General features: G+C 35.5%; 1 protein-coding gene across 1 annotated transcript in view; it reads left to right on the top strand.

Annotated features, from left to right (window-relative positions):
- The window catches only part of LOC131029813 (truncated transcription factor CAULIFLOWER A), a 150,859-nt gene that overhangs the window by 42,820 nt on the left and 87,071 nt on the right, over positions 1–20,968 (top strand). The window contains exons 3-4 of the mRNA XM_057960471.1: positions 5,594–5,655; positions 5,754–5,853. Of these exons, the coding sequence (XP_057816454.1) occupies positions 5,594–5,655; positions 5,754–5,853 (162 nt within the window). The remainder of the gene's footprint in view (positions 1–5,593; positions 5,656–5,753; positions 5,854–20,968) is intronic.

A 20,968-nucleotide genomic window follows, 5' to 3' on the forward strand; every position in this document is an offset into this window, starting at 1 on the left:
AAGAATAACTTTTAATGATTAATAAATAAAGTTGTTGGAAGGTCAGACATTATCCAAGAAGAAGATTAATAAATTTGAAAAGAAAGTTTTTGGTGGAGGACACATTTGGTGATAATCCGCTATAGTAACTTTGTCAACCTAGAGAGCATGACCTGTCAAGGGACGATTCTTGGAGTTTGAGAGATTGGAAAATAATGAATAAAGATATGACAACAAATCTCATGATTCGATGCTTGGGAAGGATATAAATATATCCTGAGTTGTGTGAGCCTCTAACATGGATTTGAGACTCTATTAAATATAATAGAATATTGGAAACATCTAGAAGATCTTGTAAAATCTAAATCGACCATATTTGCCCTCTAGTAAAGTTCTAAAGTATATGCCAGAATGGAGACTCCAATTCATTTGTTGGCAAATGGAGGGCAAATGGCCTTTTTTAGGAGAAATAGGTGATAAGATATAGAGCACTATTTTGAGATATAAACATCCATTAGTCCTATATATGATGAAATCTTTGGTAGGGGAGGCTTTTATAATGGCAAATCATAGACATCATGTGAATATAGACATTTCTTCAATGTTTCTGGCCATTTATTTAGACACCATGGCTAAGAATCTATGCAAAGCAATATTCAAGAAATAGGTGTTGGGTTGGTTAGATGTTGTTTTAAGAAACTACGATAATTTTTGGATACCTTTGCCCAAGGACTTTGATAAGCCAAATGAAGAAGTTCCAAAACTCCCAATTATTCAGATGGATGATGAGGATTCTTACTGGGACAATGAGGAGTCTTACCAAGACAATAAAGAGGCAGAAATTAGAAGTTTTAATTTCATAAAGGATTGGACAAATCTAGAGGAAAATGTAGCTTCAGGCTGGATTTCAACTTCCATTTGCTAGGAAGGACTCAAGGAGCATATTCTGGCAGTTGAGGTGGAAAGAGAGAGCCCTGTGGATGATGACAAGATGGAGACTGAGGAACAAGGTTAGAAGGAATGGTTTTTTAATGGGTGTGCATTTTAGTTAAAATATAGATGATATAAATAGTCTGGTATTTCAAAATAGGAAAGCTAGAACAATATGGAGTCTTTTGGGATATGGAAAAAGGCTTTTTCGTCAATAGAATATTTTAGTATTTTGAATCGTATAAATTGTTAGATTTTGTTTATGTATCAAAAGTGTTAAGTTTCTAGTATGAAATGCATAATTAAGGGTTTGAAGACTAGGGGCAAAATGATATATTTTTTGAATACTGCAAAATTTATGTATGTAAACTTTGTTTATTCTCTATAATTAAATGGGTATTGTCCCTATCTAGTAGTTTAATTATAAAAAAAAAGTATGCATAGTATAAAAATTTAAACTGACATAGTACTAAAGATATCCTTCATTATATAATAAAGCATCAAACCTTTCATACCATGCTATTGAGGGTTTCTTCAACCCACATAAAGTCTTCTTTGACTTGCACACCAATTGCTCCTTCCCTTTTTATATGCAACCTTCTATTTTTCTCATATAAAACTTCTCTTTTACCAATCCATTCAAAATGTTATTTTGACATCTAGTTAATGCACATGAGATTTTAATGCTAATGTGATAGCTAGCAAAAGTCTTATGGAATTACTGTCACTACACATGAGAAAGTGTCATGGATTTAACTTGCATGTATCCCTTTTCCACTTATCAAGAGTTGTAGATCATTCAATTAACCTGTTGGACTTATACTCTTACTTAAATGTATAGTTACAATCAACAATTTATTTTGTTGTGAAAGACTTTGAATTCCCATGTCAAATTTTTCATAGTTGATTTATATTTGACATCTATTATATGCTTCCAAAAAGACATGTCATGGATCTCATGGGTATCTTGAACATTATGTGGCTTATCAACTTCAGTAGAGATTACAATTGATCCTAAAACCTTTAATGTGAGTTTTCACACTCTCATTGCTGTTCAAATTTATGGTTGATCTCATAAAGATTCATCTTTTCATATGATTGTTTCATTTGAAGTATAATAATATTTCTTAAAATCTTCTTTAAATTCATTGTTCAGGACATCTATTTGTGTTGCTTTTACCTTCTTCACTTCCATTGACTTATGTACAAATAAAAAAATTTCAAAGATTTTTTTAGGCTATTCAACCTTGTGTAGTATAGGTTCATATGATATATACATACTTTTGAATCCAAGTTGCATATGATCGATATTTACTTCTTTGTTTTTCATCTACTTTCTCTTTATGTCTAACAAAGTAAAACTCTTAAGTATTCAACACCTAGCTTAGTTTGATGCCAAGATTCATTAGTATTTTTTATATGCCATGTAGCAATAGATATTTCTTTTGAAAATATGTAGATGTAAAAACTACTTCAGCCAAAAAAAATAAAACAATTTACTACTATTAAGCATTCACATTGCACGTTCAATAAGAGTTATGTTCCTTCTTTGTTCAACACCATAGCTACTATGATGAATAAGGAGCAACGTTTAACATTATTCCTTCCTTTGGACATAATATTTTGACTGTATTAGAGGTACATTGATCCTCATTATCATAAATAAAAGTAATAAAGCTGCTTACAACTCTATGTTGTATTAATTGCATTGGTTCACAAATGTCTAAATGTATCAAATCTATTTTCTCCTTGCATATAGTTGAGAATGAAAATTTATGTTACTTTCCCAAATTGTAGCATTCATATATACACAAATTGACTAGATCTATCCTATATAGGCTATTTTTTCATATGTTCAAATCTATGATACCAAAGACCCATTGGATCTTTTATCATCTATTTGTATCAACAACTTTTCTAGAAAATTTAAACACAACCTATGCATATTTCATTCCCTAACACCTTTAGCAACATTCCTTCCTTTTGTATCTTTTAGATGACATGCATTGTCATCAAATTGTAGTGATAATCATATATCAACAATTTTACTAATTGATAAAGGGTTTTAGCCAAGGTAGGGTATATACAATACATCTCAAATTTCCTTACATACACAATTTAGCTTATAAGTATTGATATTTCCTTTTCATATCATCTCATATTTATTTTTTGTTCCTTCTAGACCTTGACTATATGCCATTATCCAACTTATCTATAGTATCATATGCTGTTTTATCCCTAAGTCCAAGTGACAAAATTTTGATGTATAAATTTTTTTAATGTAGTGACTATAAATAAACTATCTTTATTTGTACTTTAAACAACATTATCTTTTTCTTCCTTCTTCTTCTTTATAGTTTCAACCCGTGATACTTGCATGACATATTTAAACACTTAAATCACAATAGAAGAATCTCACAAGATTTTTTAATACTTTATGCATTAAGTATTCTTAGAGACTCTTAGAGACTTCTTTCTATCTTCTTATTAACTTTTCCCTTATATATACCCTACTAAAAACAAAGTTGTTGGGGTCTCAATAACATTCAATCTTACATATTTCCTTTTAACTCTTCAATTAGTTATGATGTTATTAATTTTTACAATAATAATCAGCTGCTTTTCGATTAGATTGTGTGTAAATTTTTGCATCACACACAATCTAATCTGGAAGCAGCTGATTATTATTTCATGGATTGTAGAAACTTAATGTCTATTTATTTTTACAATTATAGACTAGATTTAGTGGTCGCTAATTTTGAATAAGATTCTAGTAAACTATCAAGGATTGTTATAATTGCATCTTTATTATCATTGGTCCACATGCTAGCATTTGATTTTTGAGAATAAAATTGATTTGCGTGATTGATATTCTATGTGATGCTTATATTTTAAAGTTATAATAATTTTGTTTATAGTACAATCTTATATTCATGTATTTAATTGATAAAATCGTTTAGTATAAAAATCCCCTTTTAGAACTTCAAGAAATTCCAACATCATAAAAATGTTTCACAAGCCTCTATAAAGATTTTTAATACAATGTGAAAATATGGAGTAGAGTTGGAGTTTGCATGGTAAAAATACATCACATAAAATAGAAAATGATGCAGGAAAAGACTCTCCCTCTAAAATTCACACAAACCTTACTATCCATACAATTGAATTAACTTAAGTTTGAAAACTCAAAAACAATTGGGAGATTTAAATTGCAAGTACGTGTGATGGTATTTTTCTTGATGTAGGGGACTCCCCGTACATGCCAGAAAACAATTGTTGCAATTTTCTTTGATGGAGGTACATCAATGACCTTTCACACAACACCACATTACCAGACTGATGTAAACAAAAAACTCTCTTAGACATACATTGCAATCAAGAAATGCTTCAAACAATTAGAAAAATCTGCAAACTACAATAGAAATTTCTCACACCAAACTACTCGAATTTCTGAAATTACATTGATATGACAGCCATAAGGGCTGATAATATCATAACAAATCTGAAGTAAAACTGATCTAAAACAACCACCATACATAGGCCTCAAATATGAAAGTAAACTAGCAAACTGTTTGCAACTTTGAGCCCGCAAGCTTCGCGAACACCTTCAGTTTTTAATGCAGTATCAAAACCACCTACAAAAGAAACTATAACTGAAAAACCACTTGCATCTGATTACAACCTTCATTTCTTCCTTCTACATATTCAACTCTGCAAACTCTTGCTTTAACTAGGCCTTCTGATTTCTACTATCTCGTCATTCTTCACCTGCAACCAAAGACCTTGAACACTTGCAACCAAGAACAATTTATAGACTGAGTGGGCTGCAAATTAACTTGAGTATACAACATACCATGGGTTGCAACCAACCTCAGAATCCCACGCCTAAGTTAGGGGACCTTCACATTTTGCATAAATTATAATTTATGACTGGGAAGTTACAAAACATAACCCACCAAATCCTGTGCCAAGAATAGGAAGGAACAAGGAATCACGTAGGATGACAATTAATGCTCTATCATAGCCTCTTACTCCAATCACCTCAGAATAGTAGTGAATTATGGCGTCTCCTTTACTCCACAGAATGCTCCCGTAAGACATGCACTACCACTTGTAACCTAATGTGCATGCTTCTGAAGAGATGCTCCTACCCTAGACATCTAGGGAAATAATTTTTTTTTTAATATAGATTCACAAAATGGAGTTGAGTGGTAAGACCGCCCTTCCAAATTGTAAGCAACCTCCAACAAACTCCATCACTGAATTTGGTACCTCTAAATTGATCTTCTTTTTTCTCTTCCAACACCTTGCCGAAGCAAATATCCTTTTCTCGCAACTTTGTTCTACACTCAACCCCTTAAATGTGGAATCAACTCCACCATGATCCGGCCATCTCCTCCAAATGTAACTCACATTTTCCTCTTTTCTTGTGGGATTCAACCTACGAGAATCTAGCCACCTCCTCCCAAATGTACCTGCATTTAACTCTGCAACACCATACAATTCTTCTGCATACCAAGCATCACAAGCAACATCCTTCTGATCTATAAGGCAAGGACTAACAAAGCAAAACCACTTCATATGAGTTTATATCTAGATCTTAGATTAACATGTAAGATATAGCTCATTGTATGATTTGAAATAATAATATATCTTTTTTGATGGAACACTTTGTGTAAAGCAGAATTGGAATCACGAAATTGCAAGGCTGAAGGCTAGAGTTGAATATCTAACAGTACAGCAAAGGTAAAACTAAAATCTTTGAACAAATATATTTTTACTCGTTGACACCACGGAAAATATTGTTTGCTGATAATTTTTTTTTTATCTGAATTGAATTGTAGGCACTTAATGGGAGAAGATCTTGCTCCTTTGAGTGTTGAACAGTTACAGGAGATTGAACAACAACTTGAAACTGGTGTCAAATCTGTTAGATCAAAAAAGGTATACTCAAAGTACATCGTTAGTTTTTTCTATATTATGCTGAAATACTAATCAGAAGAATTAATTAAACCTACAAAATTTACAAACACTAGTCTAAAATTATAGACCAAATGACAAAGGAGAGTGTTGAAGAAAGCGAGAGATAAATCTTTTAACAAGGCAAGGAGGATATTTTAAACTGTAAATATAAATCTTTAAATTCTTTGGACTTGCGTTATGCAAAAATAAATTAGATTGAAATTAGATTGAAATTCACAAACATAAAACAAAATAGCTATATCTTGGAGTTTCGTCCCGCTTGTACTACATTCAGACATCCATCCCCCTGCTAGAGATGAACAAGTACTTATCTTGTGATTTTTAGTCTGCGATCTATTCGATGAGGGATGCAATCGGATTCGATAACTCTTTTTACGAATGTAAATGCAAATATAACATGATTTTTGTAACTTTTTATCAGTCCATTCTATCATGTTGCATTATTAGAGTAGTCCTGGTATCAAATAGTGTACATGCGAAAATGGAATGGTTATGACGCGTTTGTAGATAGGGAGAAACTAAGTCAATAGACACTTAAATTCATAAAAAAAGCTGATCTTATTGAGTTTGAAGCAACGATCCCTTGTTGATACTCCTCACACTGGTTAGCGTTGGTGTTTTCAAGGACTTGATTTTGTACACCATACTTTTATATTTGCTGCCGTCTGCCTCCATTCTTGAGCTTCTCATTGTTTTGCAACAACCATTTACAAGTGCTGTGTTCAAACTATTACATAATCTCATCCCAAAAATGCTCACGTATGCACTCCTATTCTTTCAATGCAAGTGTCTTTATTTTCCCTCTTTGAAAATTTAGTAACAAATTTTTAGTGATGGGAAAAGGATAATTTAGAATCTTTTCTTATTTTTATGGAGCAGCCATGGCTTAAAAAATGAAAATAAGCTGAGGAAAAAAGAGGGGGCTGGAAATAAGCAGCCACTTCATATAAAAAAAAATGCCACATGACAACACAAATTTGTTTGCCTCCATTTTTAACAATTTTTCTTTCTAAAATATATCACATATAATCATATTAATACTATTTAAACTATTTATTATTTGTGTGGCAGAAGAATTTAAGTTGATTGCTTAATTATAGCCACCCGCTCCACAAATTGCTCCTTAAAATATTGAGCAGTGGCTGCTAGCCAAAATAAGCTAAGCAGCCACATGGGGACATGCCCTTAGTAACGGGGAAAATTTCTTTCAAATGATTGAGACAAATTTCAAAAACCATAAAGCAAATCGCTTCTTAAATGAGTTTTCGAGCGTTCACGTCCTACTCAAATATTCAAACATGCTCCAATTAAGATAAAATGCTTCCAATAGTAACTAGACATTGCAATACCTTTCAGTTAAGATCAAGTGGAGAAAACAAACTTTTTCTAGATAATTGTATTAATCTAAATAAATTATTTCAATTTGATTTTTCAAGGTTAAAAAATGTACTAAATGGTTTGCATACAATAAAATATCATCATACAATAGCAAATAGCGAAATTGTCATTTGTTTTTCCATTGGGAGGTATAGAAGAAGACATGTCAAGACATTTTGAAGCTGGTTGTTAATATTTGTGGACTTCAATGCAAAGGGTGTTGCCCCTGGCAGCTATTTAACTACCAAAAAAAATAAAAAATATCATCATACAAGGTATATGGTAGACATGTGTGTGTGTGTGTGTGAATTGTTTAACTTCTAAGTGATAATTTTATAAGACATGCATGTTCTTGGAGAGAATTGCAAATATGAAAAACAACACATATAAGAGAAAACAATGCACATCTTCAATTTCTACAACAAGATTAGTTGATATTCCACTAGAAGATGAATCAAAGAAACATCCACCAAATCAAAAGTATTAGTATTGAATTGTCTTGAAGATAGACTTCGAATCACAACCTTTATACATTTTCCTTTAACTTCATCTTAGTTTGAGTGCCACAAATTATTTTGTATTCTTCATAAATATTGTATAGCAAGTCTCATTGCCTCACCTGGTGTACCCAAAGATAAATTAAGTATGATTATAAATACATTCATCAGTGCATCGAAATAAGGGGTTGGGTCTTTGATATGATCAATATTTAAGTACTAGGGTTGAGGCAAAATACTAGCCTTGCATAACAAATAGGGCTAGTTTATTAGTCCTTTTTTAGACTTTTTGAGATAATCATAATGAGGATTGCAACCAAAAAAATCTACACATACAATGAAATTTAAAATCCTTATTCGTATGATGCATTTAATTGCTTAGGAATACAATATAATTCAAATCAATAGTTTTTAAAAACAAATATTCTTCAAATGATTTCCAATCAATATGCCCGTATCCCTAGATTAATCTATTACTTTATCATTGAACTTTCTCTCAAAATTGACATTAAAAAAACTAGAAATTCCTTAACTTGCCTATAGATCTATTGGAGTTATAATCCCAACTACCCCATCAAGTACAATCAACATCATGACAAGAAATATTTGGTCATAGATTTGATAAAATATCACATTAAATCCTCTAACTTGTCTTCTGCCTCATCAATTAAATTACACAACCTCCTACAAGATGTTTTCCAATGTATGTGATCAATATGCAGATTTTTGGAAGCTTCTTCTAGCTACTCCTAGCTCATTCAAGAAAGATCCAAGTCCTTATAACAAGAGGTGTTTTGTAAACAATCAATGAATGAATGAAAATATGGATTAATGAATAAAATTTTATTTGTCTTTTGTTTTAGCTCTATTTTTTTATATCTTCTACATTCCCCTGTTTTCAACATTTGGTATCAGAGCCGATGATGGATGATAACCCCTATCCCTAGATTAATCTATTACTTTATCATTGAACTTTCTCTCAAAATTGACATTAAAAAAAACTAGAATTTCCATAACTTGCCTATAGATCTATTGGAGATATAATCCCAACTACCCCATCAAGTAGAGTCAGCATCATGACAAGAAATATTTGCTCATAGATTTGATAAAATACCACATGAAATCCTCCAACCCATCTTTTGTCTCATCAATTAAATTACACAACCTCCTACAAGATATTTTCCAATGTATGTGACCAATATGCAGATTTTTGGAAGCTTCTTCTAGTTACTCCTAGCTCATTCAAGAAAGATCCAAGTCCTTATAACAAGAGGTGTTTTGTAAACAATCAATGAATGAATGAAAATATGGATTAATGAATAAAATTTTATTTGCCTTTTGTTTTAGCTCTGTTTTTACTTCGTTTTTTTTATCTTCTATATTCCCCTATTTTCAACATTTGGTATCAGAACCGATGGTGGATGATAAGAGCCAAAGGTTTATTTGTTGCCGGAAAAGTAGAAGAGCCCAAGGGTAATATAGGAGATTTATTTTGAAGCCACTGTTGAAGCAAGATACGTTGTAGAGACTTGTGAAATGTTGAATTCATAGTTATCAATTAATTGAAATGTATTTGAAGCGATCATCGTTGCTTGAAAGAAGTACAAGGAATCCAGACACAACTGAATAGGAGAGCTGAATAAGTGTCATGAGCACTTGTAAAGCAAGTTTCATTTGTAGCTGCCATTGTCCAAGTCTAAAAGATTGCTGGAAATGAAGTAAACTAAAGTCAAAGAAGATTGTTGAAATAGTGCTAAGAAGGAAAAGAGAGAGAAAGAGGTTTGCTATTTTGGAAAGTGTTTTCTGCTTAAAAAATGAAAGGAGCTCGCAGCTGGTAAAGTCACTAAAAGTCAAAGGTTGAATCATGGGGAATTTGAAGCTGTATAAGGTATTGAAGGTGATGTTTGCAGTAGAAACTGATATTATCAACATGGCTATTGAAGACAAAGTTGTTTGTTACTTAAGTCACTATCATTGCCTGATTAAGTTACCATAGAAGATTGGGACAATGAAGAAAAGTCTTTGTATGAAAGAAGAGGTAAAAAGTAGTAGATGCATTAAATGTGTAGTTTGCTATAGTCACTAAATGTCAAGATATTGCCATAGAGGTTGTTGAGATTCCATGTTTGAGTTGAGGAAGCCAAATGAATGTACCAAAGACATTGTGAATGTTGAAAAGTGCAGCAGCTGTAGCAATAGTCAGTTAGCAAAAAAAAACAAAGAAGATAACAGATATGAAGAGAAGATTGCTAAAGAATTTGAGTACCATTGCAATTGAAGAAAGGTGTAAACAACAAAAGGATAAATGATATGATGGTAGTTGTGATTAAGGGGGAGTGTTGGAGATATAATCCCAACTACCCTAGATCAAGTACAGTCGACATCACGACAAGAAAGATTTGGTCATAGATTTGATAAAATACCACATTAGATCCTCCAACCTATCTTCTATCTCATCAATTAAATTACACAACCTCCTACAAGATATTTTCTAATGTATGTGACCAATATGCAGATTTATGGAAGCTTCTTCCAACTACCTCTAGCTCATTTGAGAAAGATCTAAGTCCTTATAACAAGAGGTGTTATGTAAACAATCAATGAAGGAATGAAAATATGGATTAATGAATAAAATTTATCTGTCTTTTGTTTTTTATTAAGGGAAAACAAGTTTTGATGGGTTCCTGAAACCTAGTACAGAAGGAAGATCAAAAGATAAGCATTAACGCATAGCTAAACAAAAGACAACAGCTAAAGAAAAGACAGCTGGCGTACAAAACGCCAGCAAGAAAAGATCAGAACAGACAAAAAACCAAAAATGACCGACAAAAGCCCGGGCTTAGGTCAAATTTTGAAGCATCTTCACCGCTTCTAGCTCCAACTGATCCATAGTTTCCGTAGCCCGCTTGATGTCCTCTATTTCTTTGCTTTGGTTCTGCATCCTTTTAGTACTAGCTCTGGTTCTTCTTCCGAGCCCAGTTTCCTTATCCTTAGGGGTGTCGTCTTTGACCTCAATAATATCCTCTGTAGCCTTTTCCCCTTGGTAGCTCTCGAGCTTGCGGACGAGGGTTTTCATGCTCGTCGAGGCAGCCATCAGGATCCTGTGGCTCTGCTCCCCAATTTTTTTAAGTGTGTTCTCAATACCATCCAGTTTGTGATCAGTAGCATCTGCTCTATTTTCCAAGCAAATAAAACTGCTGCGGTTGGCATTTATAATCTCCTCTGCATTGCCAATCACCTTGGTTAGCTCACTAAGACATTCTAGGAGGGAGTTGAATTTTCCAGAACCTAGGGCCTGTAAGGTTTCGATTTTCCCAGCTTCATGGGCTTGCTTGACTTTTATGCCCTCAATTTCCTTTTGAATCTAGTTGAGTGCTTGTTTGAAGTTCTCCATCCCGTTATTTATGCAAAGGCCTATGTCCACTTGATGCTCTTCCTGGTTCTTGACATCCATGGTATTAAGATTGACCTCCAGACTAACCTCTCCGTCCTTAGTGTTTTGATCACATTTCGTTGTCGTGTCCTCCTCCATGATGCTCTTCTGCTTCAAATCAGACCTGAGAGGCGACCTTTCTTCCACCTCCCTGCCTTTTGAATTCTTCTTTTTCTGTTTCAGGCTCACCTGGGTTTGAGCCTCCTCACTTCTGGTGTCCGTGTTATTGTCAGTCCCTTCCTCCTCCTCATTCCAACTATCATCCTCCCCTCTCTATTTATTTTTAGCAAACCCTCTGTTTTGTCTCCCCTATTCCAATTTTTTCTTTCGTCTGCTTGGGCCAGCCATTTGGGGGTCATCTTTAGTCTTTGCTTTTGTATCATAGCCGTCACCTTCTTCCTCTTCCAACTCGTCAAAATCTTCATCCGAGTTAGAAATCTCTGCAATATTCATCTGGACAGGCATCTTCTTGATGTGATTATACAGAATCACCATCAAGCCTTCATGCATTGCTGGGTTAATGTGGGGATTGGAAATGGTATCCTTAATCCCCGCATTAAGGGAGCAAAAAAGATAGTAGGGAAGAGAAATCTTATCCTTGTGCCTAAAATGATTTATCTGTCTTTTGTTTCAGCTATGTTTTTACTCTGTTTTTATATCTTTTGCATTTCCTTGTTTTCAACAAGATCCCTTAGACAATACAACGACATCCCATATGTATTACGTTTATGTTGAAAATTGAACTATCATCAAGAATGGATGGTTAAGGAAATTAAATCAATTCCATTTCCCATGAACTACTATCAAGAATTTGAATCACAATACCAAGAATGCATTGTCATATTTGATAAAGGAATTTTGATTGTCATCATTATGGAAAGCTTTTTTCAACCATCTCTTTCACATAATTTTTGACAAAATTTAACATTCACAAACTTCTTTTGGCATTTTTACTAGTTTGTGAACTAGAGGAAGCACTAAAGCAATCTTTTATTTTAGTAGAATGGAAGGTTTGCAAACTTGTATTTTTGGTGAAAATGACTCTTGACGAAATCACTCTTCCATAAGCCACTTCTTATTCTTCGATTTATTTTCTGATGATTTTTCTTTTCGACAAATCAAATAATTCGTGAAATAATTTTTTATCAAAAATACAAACTTTCTTTCTTTCACCCATTTGTTTTAGTGAATCAATAAACTTGACTTTTAGAGAATTTGACTTTAGGCAACCCAAATGACTTGGGATTTTTTTTTTTTTTAAATGCTCTAAATTTCTCCGAAAGACTCCAAAATTTACCAAATTTAGAGCATAAAACCCCTTTAAGTTTCAACTTGATGATACCTTAACTTAATCATTTGAACTTAAAAAATTCTCTTAAGATAAATTATCAAAACTAACAACAACACAACAATAAAGAACGAAACATACCTTAGAAATACTTTTGGTGACATAAGATTGCACGTGCAATTGGATTCTCTTGCATCACATTATTATTATTATGTATTGAAGAGTGCTTTTTTTTTAAGAATGTATCAATGTAAAATATGGTCCTTTTATAAAATAAAATTATAATGTTTCGCTCTCTGAAATCTCGTGCGTCTCTGGCTCTTCTTGGCGACAATATCGCTTAATGTTGGCTCGATTCCCTCTTCCTTTTGTCCAGATCCTTGGTGGCAAGACCAAAAATGTTTTGTAGATGTCCTCCAGAATGCAAGTAGGGTTGGTATTTCTTTAGCTCCGACTCATTCTTACCAGCGTCAGTCTGATGGATCAGTGTCTCCAAGAATGGAGCCTCCTTCTCCCTCTCTGTCTACCAAGCCAAGACTTCGATTTGTCTTCGGCTCCATCTGGGCCACCTAGGGTTTTGGACTCTAGGATGCAAGTTGCCTTTGATCAGCGGTTTGACACAGAATACTCAGGTGATAGCGGGCGAGGTGGGTGTTTGCTGGTTACAAAATTGAAGAAGATTAGCACGGCTTGGGATCATGTCCCAGGCGGTGGATGGCGGCACCTTCTTCCGTGGTCAAAGATGCTTCCCATCTTCATAATATCTCCCCTCTCAAACTTGCCAATTCTTCTGCTATGCTGGAGTCTTCAAGGGAAATGAAGAGGAGGCCTCTGAGTGCGAAGATTTCTATGTCGCGAAGGGTTTGATTAGGCAATTCAATCGATTTGGTCCAACCTTACCGACTTGCACAAATGGATCTCTGATGCCTCACAACCCCAGTTGAAAGGCAATTTAGAAATTTACCCCTACGCATGGGGCTTTTACATTGCAGCGTTCGACAGTGTTGAGGACCGGGATGCTATCATCTGTTAATGCTGGGTCTGGACGTAACATATTCTACAGCTCAAACCTTGGTTCCTGGACTTTAACCCCCTCACCAAAACTTTCAAGGTAAAGCCTACCTAGGTCAGGCTACCAAATCCCCCATTGCACTTCTGGTTTTTGGCTTGTTTCAAAAATATTGGCGACACTTTGGGCAACTTTCTACAATTGATTCAGAAATCAAAACTTTCACTCACACAAACTTTTTCTCTTATTCTTATTGATTTAGACACTTCGAGTGACCTTCCTTCCAATATCACCTTTAATATAAATGGTTGTTGTTGGTCACAATTTTTAGAATGTGAAGGTTTGCTTTTTCTATTGGGATTAAGGTGTTTCAATCTTAGAGTCCAAACATTCTAATTTAATTATTTGTTTCATTTTTCACCCATTTTGGAAGTCCTAAAATTTAGGGAACTAGTGTCATATGTTGTTATGTTGAGATTATGACAAATTTTTATTGTGACTATGACCCCATGTCCCCATGCGGCTGCTTAAGTGCAATTTCTGCTTAAAATTAAGCAGCTAGAGTGTTCCCATGCAAATTTTTAATTAAGAAGAAAGGATAAATTGGAATCTTTTCCTATTTAAGTGGAGTAGCAGTTGCTTAAAACTTAAAGATAAGCTTTGAAAAAAGGGGGGGGCTGGAAATAAGTAGCAACTGCTTATTGAGAAGATTGACATGTGGCTCTCCAAAACAATTTCCTTCTTTTTATTTGTTTCCAATTTTTTCTCCACAATTTATGTGACCAATTAGAATTAAATATTTCTTTTAATAATGCAATTTAAGATGACTACTTATTTTATAAGCAGCAAAATTTTACATTCATGGGACCACCAACTCCACAAATTAATGCTAAAAAAATTGAGCAGCGATTGCTAGCCAAAATAAGCTAAGCAGCCGCATGGGGACCTACCCTGATTGTTTCAACTTCGGTGAAAGAGATGGAGAGTTATATTTTGGCAATCTACATTTATGGTTTGAGTTTACTTTTGAGAAGTGGTGTGAGGTAAGGCATTTATTTGGTTATGGTAACTTCTATGTTGTACTTACATTACATTTGGCAAGATGATCGTTATGGAAGAGACATGTTGATTATTTCTAAGGCGTTGTTATGCTATTGAATTTATTCTCGAATTCTCTGTTGTAGCTACTCCGGGAGAGCATTGACTCTATACATTGTATTGTAACTATTGTTTCTGATAATACAATTGAATCTGGCTTTTGGAGTGTGGTTTTTTTCCCAAAAGGGTTTTCCCACGTATATTTGGTGTTGTGGTTTCATTTTAAATCTGACTTTATATGTGTTATCTAATTTGCAACAATTTAAAAGTTTGTAAGAAATTTCTGCATCACCTCTTATGTTAAATTTAGCATTTGGAAGCATTATTCCATACTTAGGCTTCCTTTCAATTGGTATCAAAGCTTGACCAACTTTATTTTTGATAAAGATAAACGGGTTTTATATGGACCCAAAACCAAAAATTTTACAAAAGCTGGCCATCAGCCAAACAGACAAAAACCAACAACAAACCAGGGGAGCACCTTAGAACAGACGCGAAAGAAAAAGAGACACGGACAGAAAAACAAAAGAACTCAAATAAGAGAGTGCACTAGCTCCTTGTTCTTCTGGATGGTAATCTTATTGATTTCCTCCAGTTCTTCCATAATGAATCTGGAGGTGCGCTTATTGCTACTCCTACTTTTGGTCCTGGAACTAGGGCCTGTGGTTTTGTTACCTCCAGTAGCAATGTCTTCACCTCCAAGACCTTTCTCAGGTTCACTGTGAATGGATTTGTACTCCACAACCATGACATTGATCTTTTCGAGCCCCTCCATACTATTATTCATGGCCTCCTTTCTTATGTCGACCAGGTTCTTGAGGTTTTTCTTTATCTACGCCATAGACTGTTCCACCTTTTCAATTCTTTGTTCATGGTTGCATTTCATAACCTCGACATTGTTAGTCTCAAATTCTGATTCCCCTCTTATCCTCTGTAAGAAAAATAATAACTATGTCTGCAAATAAAGAGATCAAGGAAAAAAGAACCTTAGAGCAACATATGACAAGGTTTCAAGAACCTTCTACACTTTGAACTTATCCAAAGTTCAGGCGGGTATACCTTCTGTGAATAATTTCACACTTTTAAACGAGATCCACAGTAAACTAGTGTCCAAAAACTGGTGGATCTTATCACCTCAACATAAACTGAAATAATAAAGGAAAGCTTATGCTCATTTTCAGTATTGATCCTCAAGAGATGTAGAAAGAGAACTACAACTGATACCAGTGCCTTATCCAGGCTACAGAGTCCTCTAAATTAAGCAAGGATTACACAATTAAACATCCCCATGCATCTCATCACTTCGGCTTCTATCAACCCCATACATGCCTAACATATATAAGAGTCCTTCCTTGTTAAACTAAACAGTGTTTATCAAATTCAAAGTTTCCAACAAAATAACCTACTGATTGAGTTATTTCATGTGTATTTAATTCCTCCCCTAAAGAGAAAAGCTAAGAAACATATCCATAAAGATTGCATTACAATCCATGTTCAATTGAATAACCCTAGATTACTCAAATGAAACCAGTAAATTATTGAAAGCACACCAGAAGACAACACAAATTTTAGGCTCGAAAGTTTATGATCTGTATATTGATATTCATTTTTGAAAAGTCTTACAAAACTCAAAATATTCTCTGTAATAACTAGAAAAACCCAGATATATTTCAATAGAGTTTCTTTACAAATTTCTTGTGATCCCTTCTTTACTTGTCCTGGTATCCATTTATAATAGTATGGATGCATACAAGCTTCAGACCTTTTCCAAAAAGTTTGTTACAACAATCTTCTTGTTTCGACAAGAAGTTACAAGTCCTTTTCATTTTCTAACGGCCCCTTTTGCACTTTGTCACTCCGCAACTTCTTCTTGAACCTTTGCATCTGGCACCAAATATTTTCTTGTCCACTCTTGGTACACGTCATCAGTAGGGCATGAGAGTTTAATAACTTTCCCTTTTATCTTGGCCAATTTCTTGCAAGAGTTTCTCATTTTATTTACTTCTGAGTTTAGAAAGCCATAGTGTGACTTTATTTTCTCTATTTCCTCAATTGTTCTGACAAATAGGGAAGTATCATCTGTGTTAATGATTCCCTTTACCCTTAATGATAGGTTGGCTCCTAATTCATTAAGCCATACTTGTTTGTCCTTCAATTGAGTTGGACTGGCAAAACCCCCGGGAAATAATTCAAATTTTTGCTCAGTGTATTCTTTTTTATACAAACTGATCTTCCTTTTTGCATTATCTCCTCCTTCTACTAGTTTTGTCAGATCCTTTGTCATGTCACAAGTGGATTTGATAATGGGGTCAACCCCTGCCTCATCATAAGATACACATATAAGTCCTAGGTCCACCTCTCTAGGCATCCACTTGTCCAAAATGGGCATTAGAATAGCCCTATCTCCATTGAGCTCATTCCACATATCCAAAACTTTATTCATGTTGTTATACACTAATGAGGATCCTATAGTGTTAGCAAAACTCAAAATTGTGGCCCTCACTCTCTCTTCATAATTATTTGCAAACAGGGTTTGAGCCTGTTTTAGCTTTTCCAACTCCTATTGAGTGATCTCAGCTGATTGGGAACCAGAAGGTGCAGGAGAAGGTGGGAATTCAATGATAGGGCTAGTAGGTGGAGGTTGTGCAAGAGAAGAAGCAATCATTAAGGTTGATGACTCACCTTGATGGTATTGTCCTGCCAATTGACCTTTCAATTTAGCAATAATGCTATCTCAGCTTACTATCTCTTCTTTGGCATCATTGTAAGCTTTTAAGACTGTCTCTAACCTAGCTTGGAGATCTGCCCTTTCCTTTGCTTCTTTCTCTGCCACCGCAACACTAAATTTTGCAGTTTCCAAGACTGTGCTAGCAGCCTCCACCACTCCAGTATTTTGTACCCTCTTTACTATCATACCTCCAAGGTAGCTGGACTCTGGGGTATCCTTTCTCCTTTTATTTTCATCTCTTTTCAAAGACCACATGACTAAGGCAACATTATCCTTGCTGAAGGTTACTCCTTCCATAGGCTTGGTCTCTTTTCTGATTGCCTCTAAAACCAAGGCATCAGCTATATCCCATTCAGGGAGGATGAGAACACTAGCCTTTGCTACCATTTCCCTTCCTTTCTCAGGAGTGATTGTCTTAAATTTAGTGACCATTTCTCATTTTATTTCTTCCTCCACCATAGCTGCATCCTTGTGGGGCTGCTCATTCTTCCCCTTCTCACATCTGGCATTGAACTTATCAATATTCTGCTTCCACACAAATTGCACGAAAGCTCCTGAGGTAACAAAGTTGCTATCAGCCAAGAATTCCTCACTGGCTTGTTTAATAGTAGGATCCAGTTCCTGGCCTTTGAACTCATTGGTGGTTATGTTCATCTCACCATCTTCTGGCTCCTTTGGCATTCCATCTTCTATTTCATCATATGTATAGGCGATCTCCCCGAGACTCCCTAACTGCAACAATTGTTCAGCTACTGCCTGCTCATCTCCTATATGAATGGGGGATTGAGATGGGGAATACAAGGGCTCATTAGTTTTCACTTCCTTTCCCACCCTTTGCTTTTTTGGAGAATCCTAAATTCAGTGACATCTTATATTTTTCTCTTCCCTGTTGAAGTAGAAGGCTCCCTTGTTGTTGGCACCAACACACTGTACTTGGATTTTCTATGTAGTACATAATCACCAGGAGGGATTTCTTTAGCAAATGCAAACCTAGCTAGAACTAGTCTTGCCTTCTCAGGGTTGTTTTTGATCACTGCTTCTCTCTTCTCCTTTAATGTTTGCATTACATCCTCAAAGCAAAGAATTAGGAATTTTGCCTTTTCCTCAAAGGGGTGAAAACTGGATAAAGGGTCATAGCAGTTGTCGAATTGGTGTACAAAATCAAGAGCCTTCTTGTAGGCCACCCATTTCTCTTTCCTCAGCTCCTACTCATCCAAATCAAACTCATTTCTGATGAGGTCTTCAGGGAATTGGAATTGGTGAGGTCTGCCTTTGCATACTGCCATTTTCCTAAACATACCATTAAAGAAATCTTCAGGGTCAGAGAACCTTGACACTGCAGTGGACAGCTAGTATGGTTGAAAGAATTGCTCAAAGCACTTCCACCCACCCTTAGTAATTATAAATTGATGTGCTATTGTGATTGTTGGGAAAATGGTCCCTTTTCCTCTATTGGATAGCTTCACCTCTTGTACACCCCTAATCTTCCTGAGGACCTTTGCAATTCCTATTTTCAAAGGGACCTGATAAGGTAACAAAAATGGAGTGCCTCTGAAACCGTACACTCTGAAAACTGTGGAAACAGGGTACAAGTATATGTCACCCCAATTGTGGACAATTTTGATTTCTTCAGCGAACTCCTTAGGCCTAAGAAACTCCAAAAGAGCTTTAGGGACCCTTGGATTCTTTGAGCATAAAAGAATTTTGATTTTAGATGCAAAGCGTCTATCAAACTTTAGGTAGCTAGCATCCTCTCTATCCCATGACAACAGTGTGCTCCATAGTTGAACTGGCATTGTCTCCCCATCATTTTCCTTCACTAAATCCATTTCATTTGCAAAGTAGTCACCACCCTTGAATAAAAAAAAATGCATGAGAAGGGAGTACCATCCAAAAGGCCTATCCACCTTACCATTCTTTATCCCTATCAAGCCTTCATGGATTGCATCAGTAATGTAGGGGGCATAATCAAATGTTACTGCCAGAGAGGGATTTAAAATTTGTGCTATCATTAACATGTAATGGGTTGGCATGTTCACTTCAGCATCTTCTCCAAAAATTTGGCAGAGTGACCAATATAATCCTTTGGCTCTAAGAGTGAACAAATTTAGGGAGAAAGGCTCCATGGTATTAGGTCCTACAACAGTCAATCCTCCTATTTTGACAAAAAATTCTTTAAGAGGCCTATTTCTAAGATGATCGCTCTATGCACTATAGACTTGAGCAAATGATTCAAAATTAATGGGCTCCAAATAATTGGACACCTCACTGAGCCCAAATGCGTTTCTGAATTCATCATCGTTGACTTCAATGAGGATTTTTCCATTTACATCCCTAACACTTTTGGTGAGGTCATAATTGTGTTCAATCTGAGTTAGGAGATCCACATCCATGAAAACTCTAGGGACCACCAATTTACCTACATCCAACTCCCAAATACTGTTCATTGGGGCAGGGGAGTGTCTCATACCAAAACCAACCTTGAATAGACCTAAACCAGACAACCCTATCTGTGGATCTCTCAGCCAATTTCCCTTGTCATATAACCCTTCTCCTATTTTCAAACGAGGAGCCTCGGGCACTAATTCCTTAACTTTAGTTGCTACATTTGTGGACATAGACAATTGTTCCAGGAAGTCATCACAAATTGCCCTCTCCTGGTAATTAACCTTCCCTATGAAATCCCTTCTAGGTGCCATCTCAATGATATGAAAGTATTTCAATTACTAATCAAAGCAATTCTTTAACATAATAAAACCATAGTTCATCAATTTTTCAAGTAACTGGTAAGCAAAACACAAGAAAACTTGTTTTTCGCCTGAAGAACTCTGCTCTGCACCAGCTTTTCTACAACAACTCTTCGAAATGATACTTACATTCAATTGATGTGAGCGTATATACGACAATCGGGCTCTTAACTGCGACATTAACACCGCATGCTTCGACCATCCCATCAGAATTGAATTCACAAATGAATTCAAAATTTTGGCTCCAATGGATCATAAAATGTTTGAGTGTTTCTATCACTTTGTTGTTTCACCATTTCGCGAAGCCTAAAATCTGTGCATCTTCATTGAGAGAAAACATGCCACCGTCAGATCAAGCGGAACTTGCATGACCTTTACTTTGTTGACCGTTCTTCATTTGGCGATGGGCTCAGATCTCTTTCGTTATTTCGCGAAAGCTAAACATCATGTACTTTCATCCAGTGAAACCGCGCAAGCCGTCCGATCAAAAAGAACTTGATCGGTCTTTATCCTGTCCAGTGACTGGTGGTTTACCCCACTAACCATGCACCAAGCGTTTAAGGCTAGTAGTTTTCGTTGTTTCACGAACAATAATTACCCTGCATGTTTGACCTACGAAATGGTGCCCACCGTCGAATCCTCCTTGAGATACCCACCTTTTAACAAACCTACCCCTGCGGAAGTGGGCCCTTTAACTCAGCACTATCCAACTTGGCAATCGATCGGTAAAGGAAACCGACATGTCAATCATTTATTTGTCGAAGAACTTCCACAGGATCCACTTCAGGACTGCCACGTGCATCTGACAAGTCGCCTTTTCGTCAGCAGTCTGATCCATATGTTCTGCCATGACACCGACCAAGTGACTACCATGTCACTTCGCTATTTCGCGAAGGTTA

This window comes from Cryptomeria japonica, chromosome 9 (assembly GCF_030272615.1).
Source record: "Cryptomeria japonica chromosome 9, Sugi_1.0, whole genome shotgun sequence".
Taxonomy (NCBI): Eukaryota; Viridiplantae; Streptophyta; class Pinopsida; order Cupressales; family Cupressaceae; genus Cryptomeria; species Cryptomeria japonica.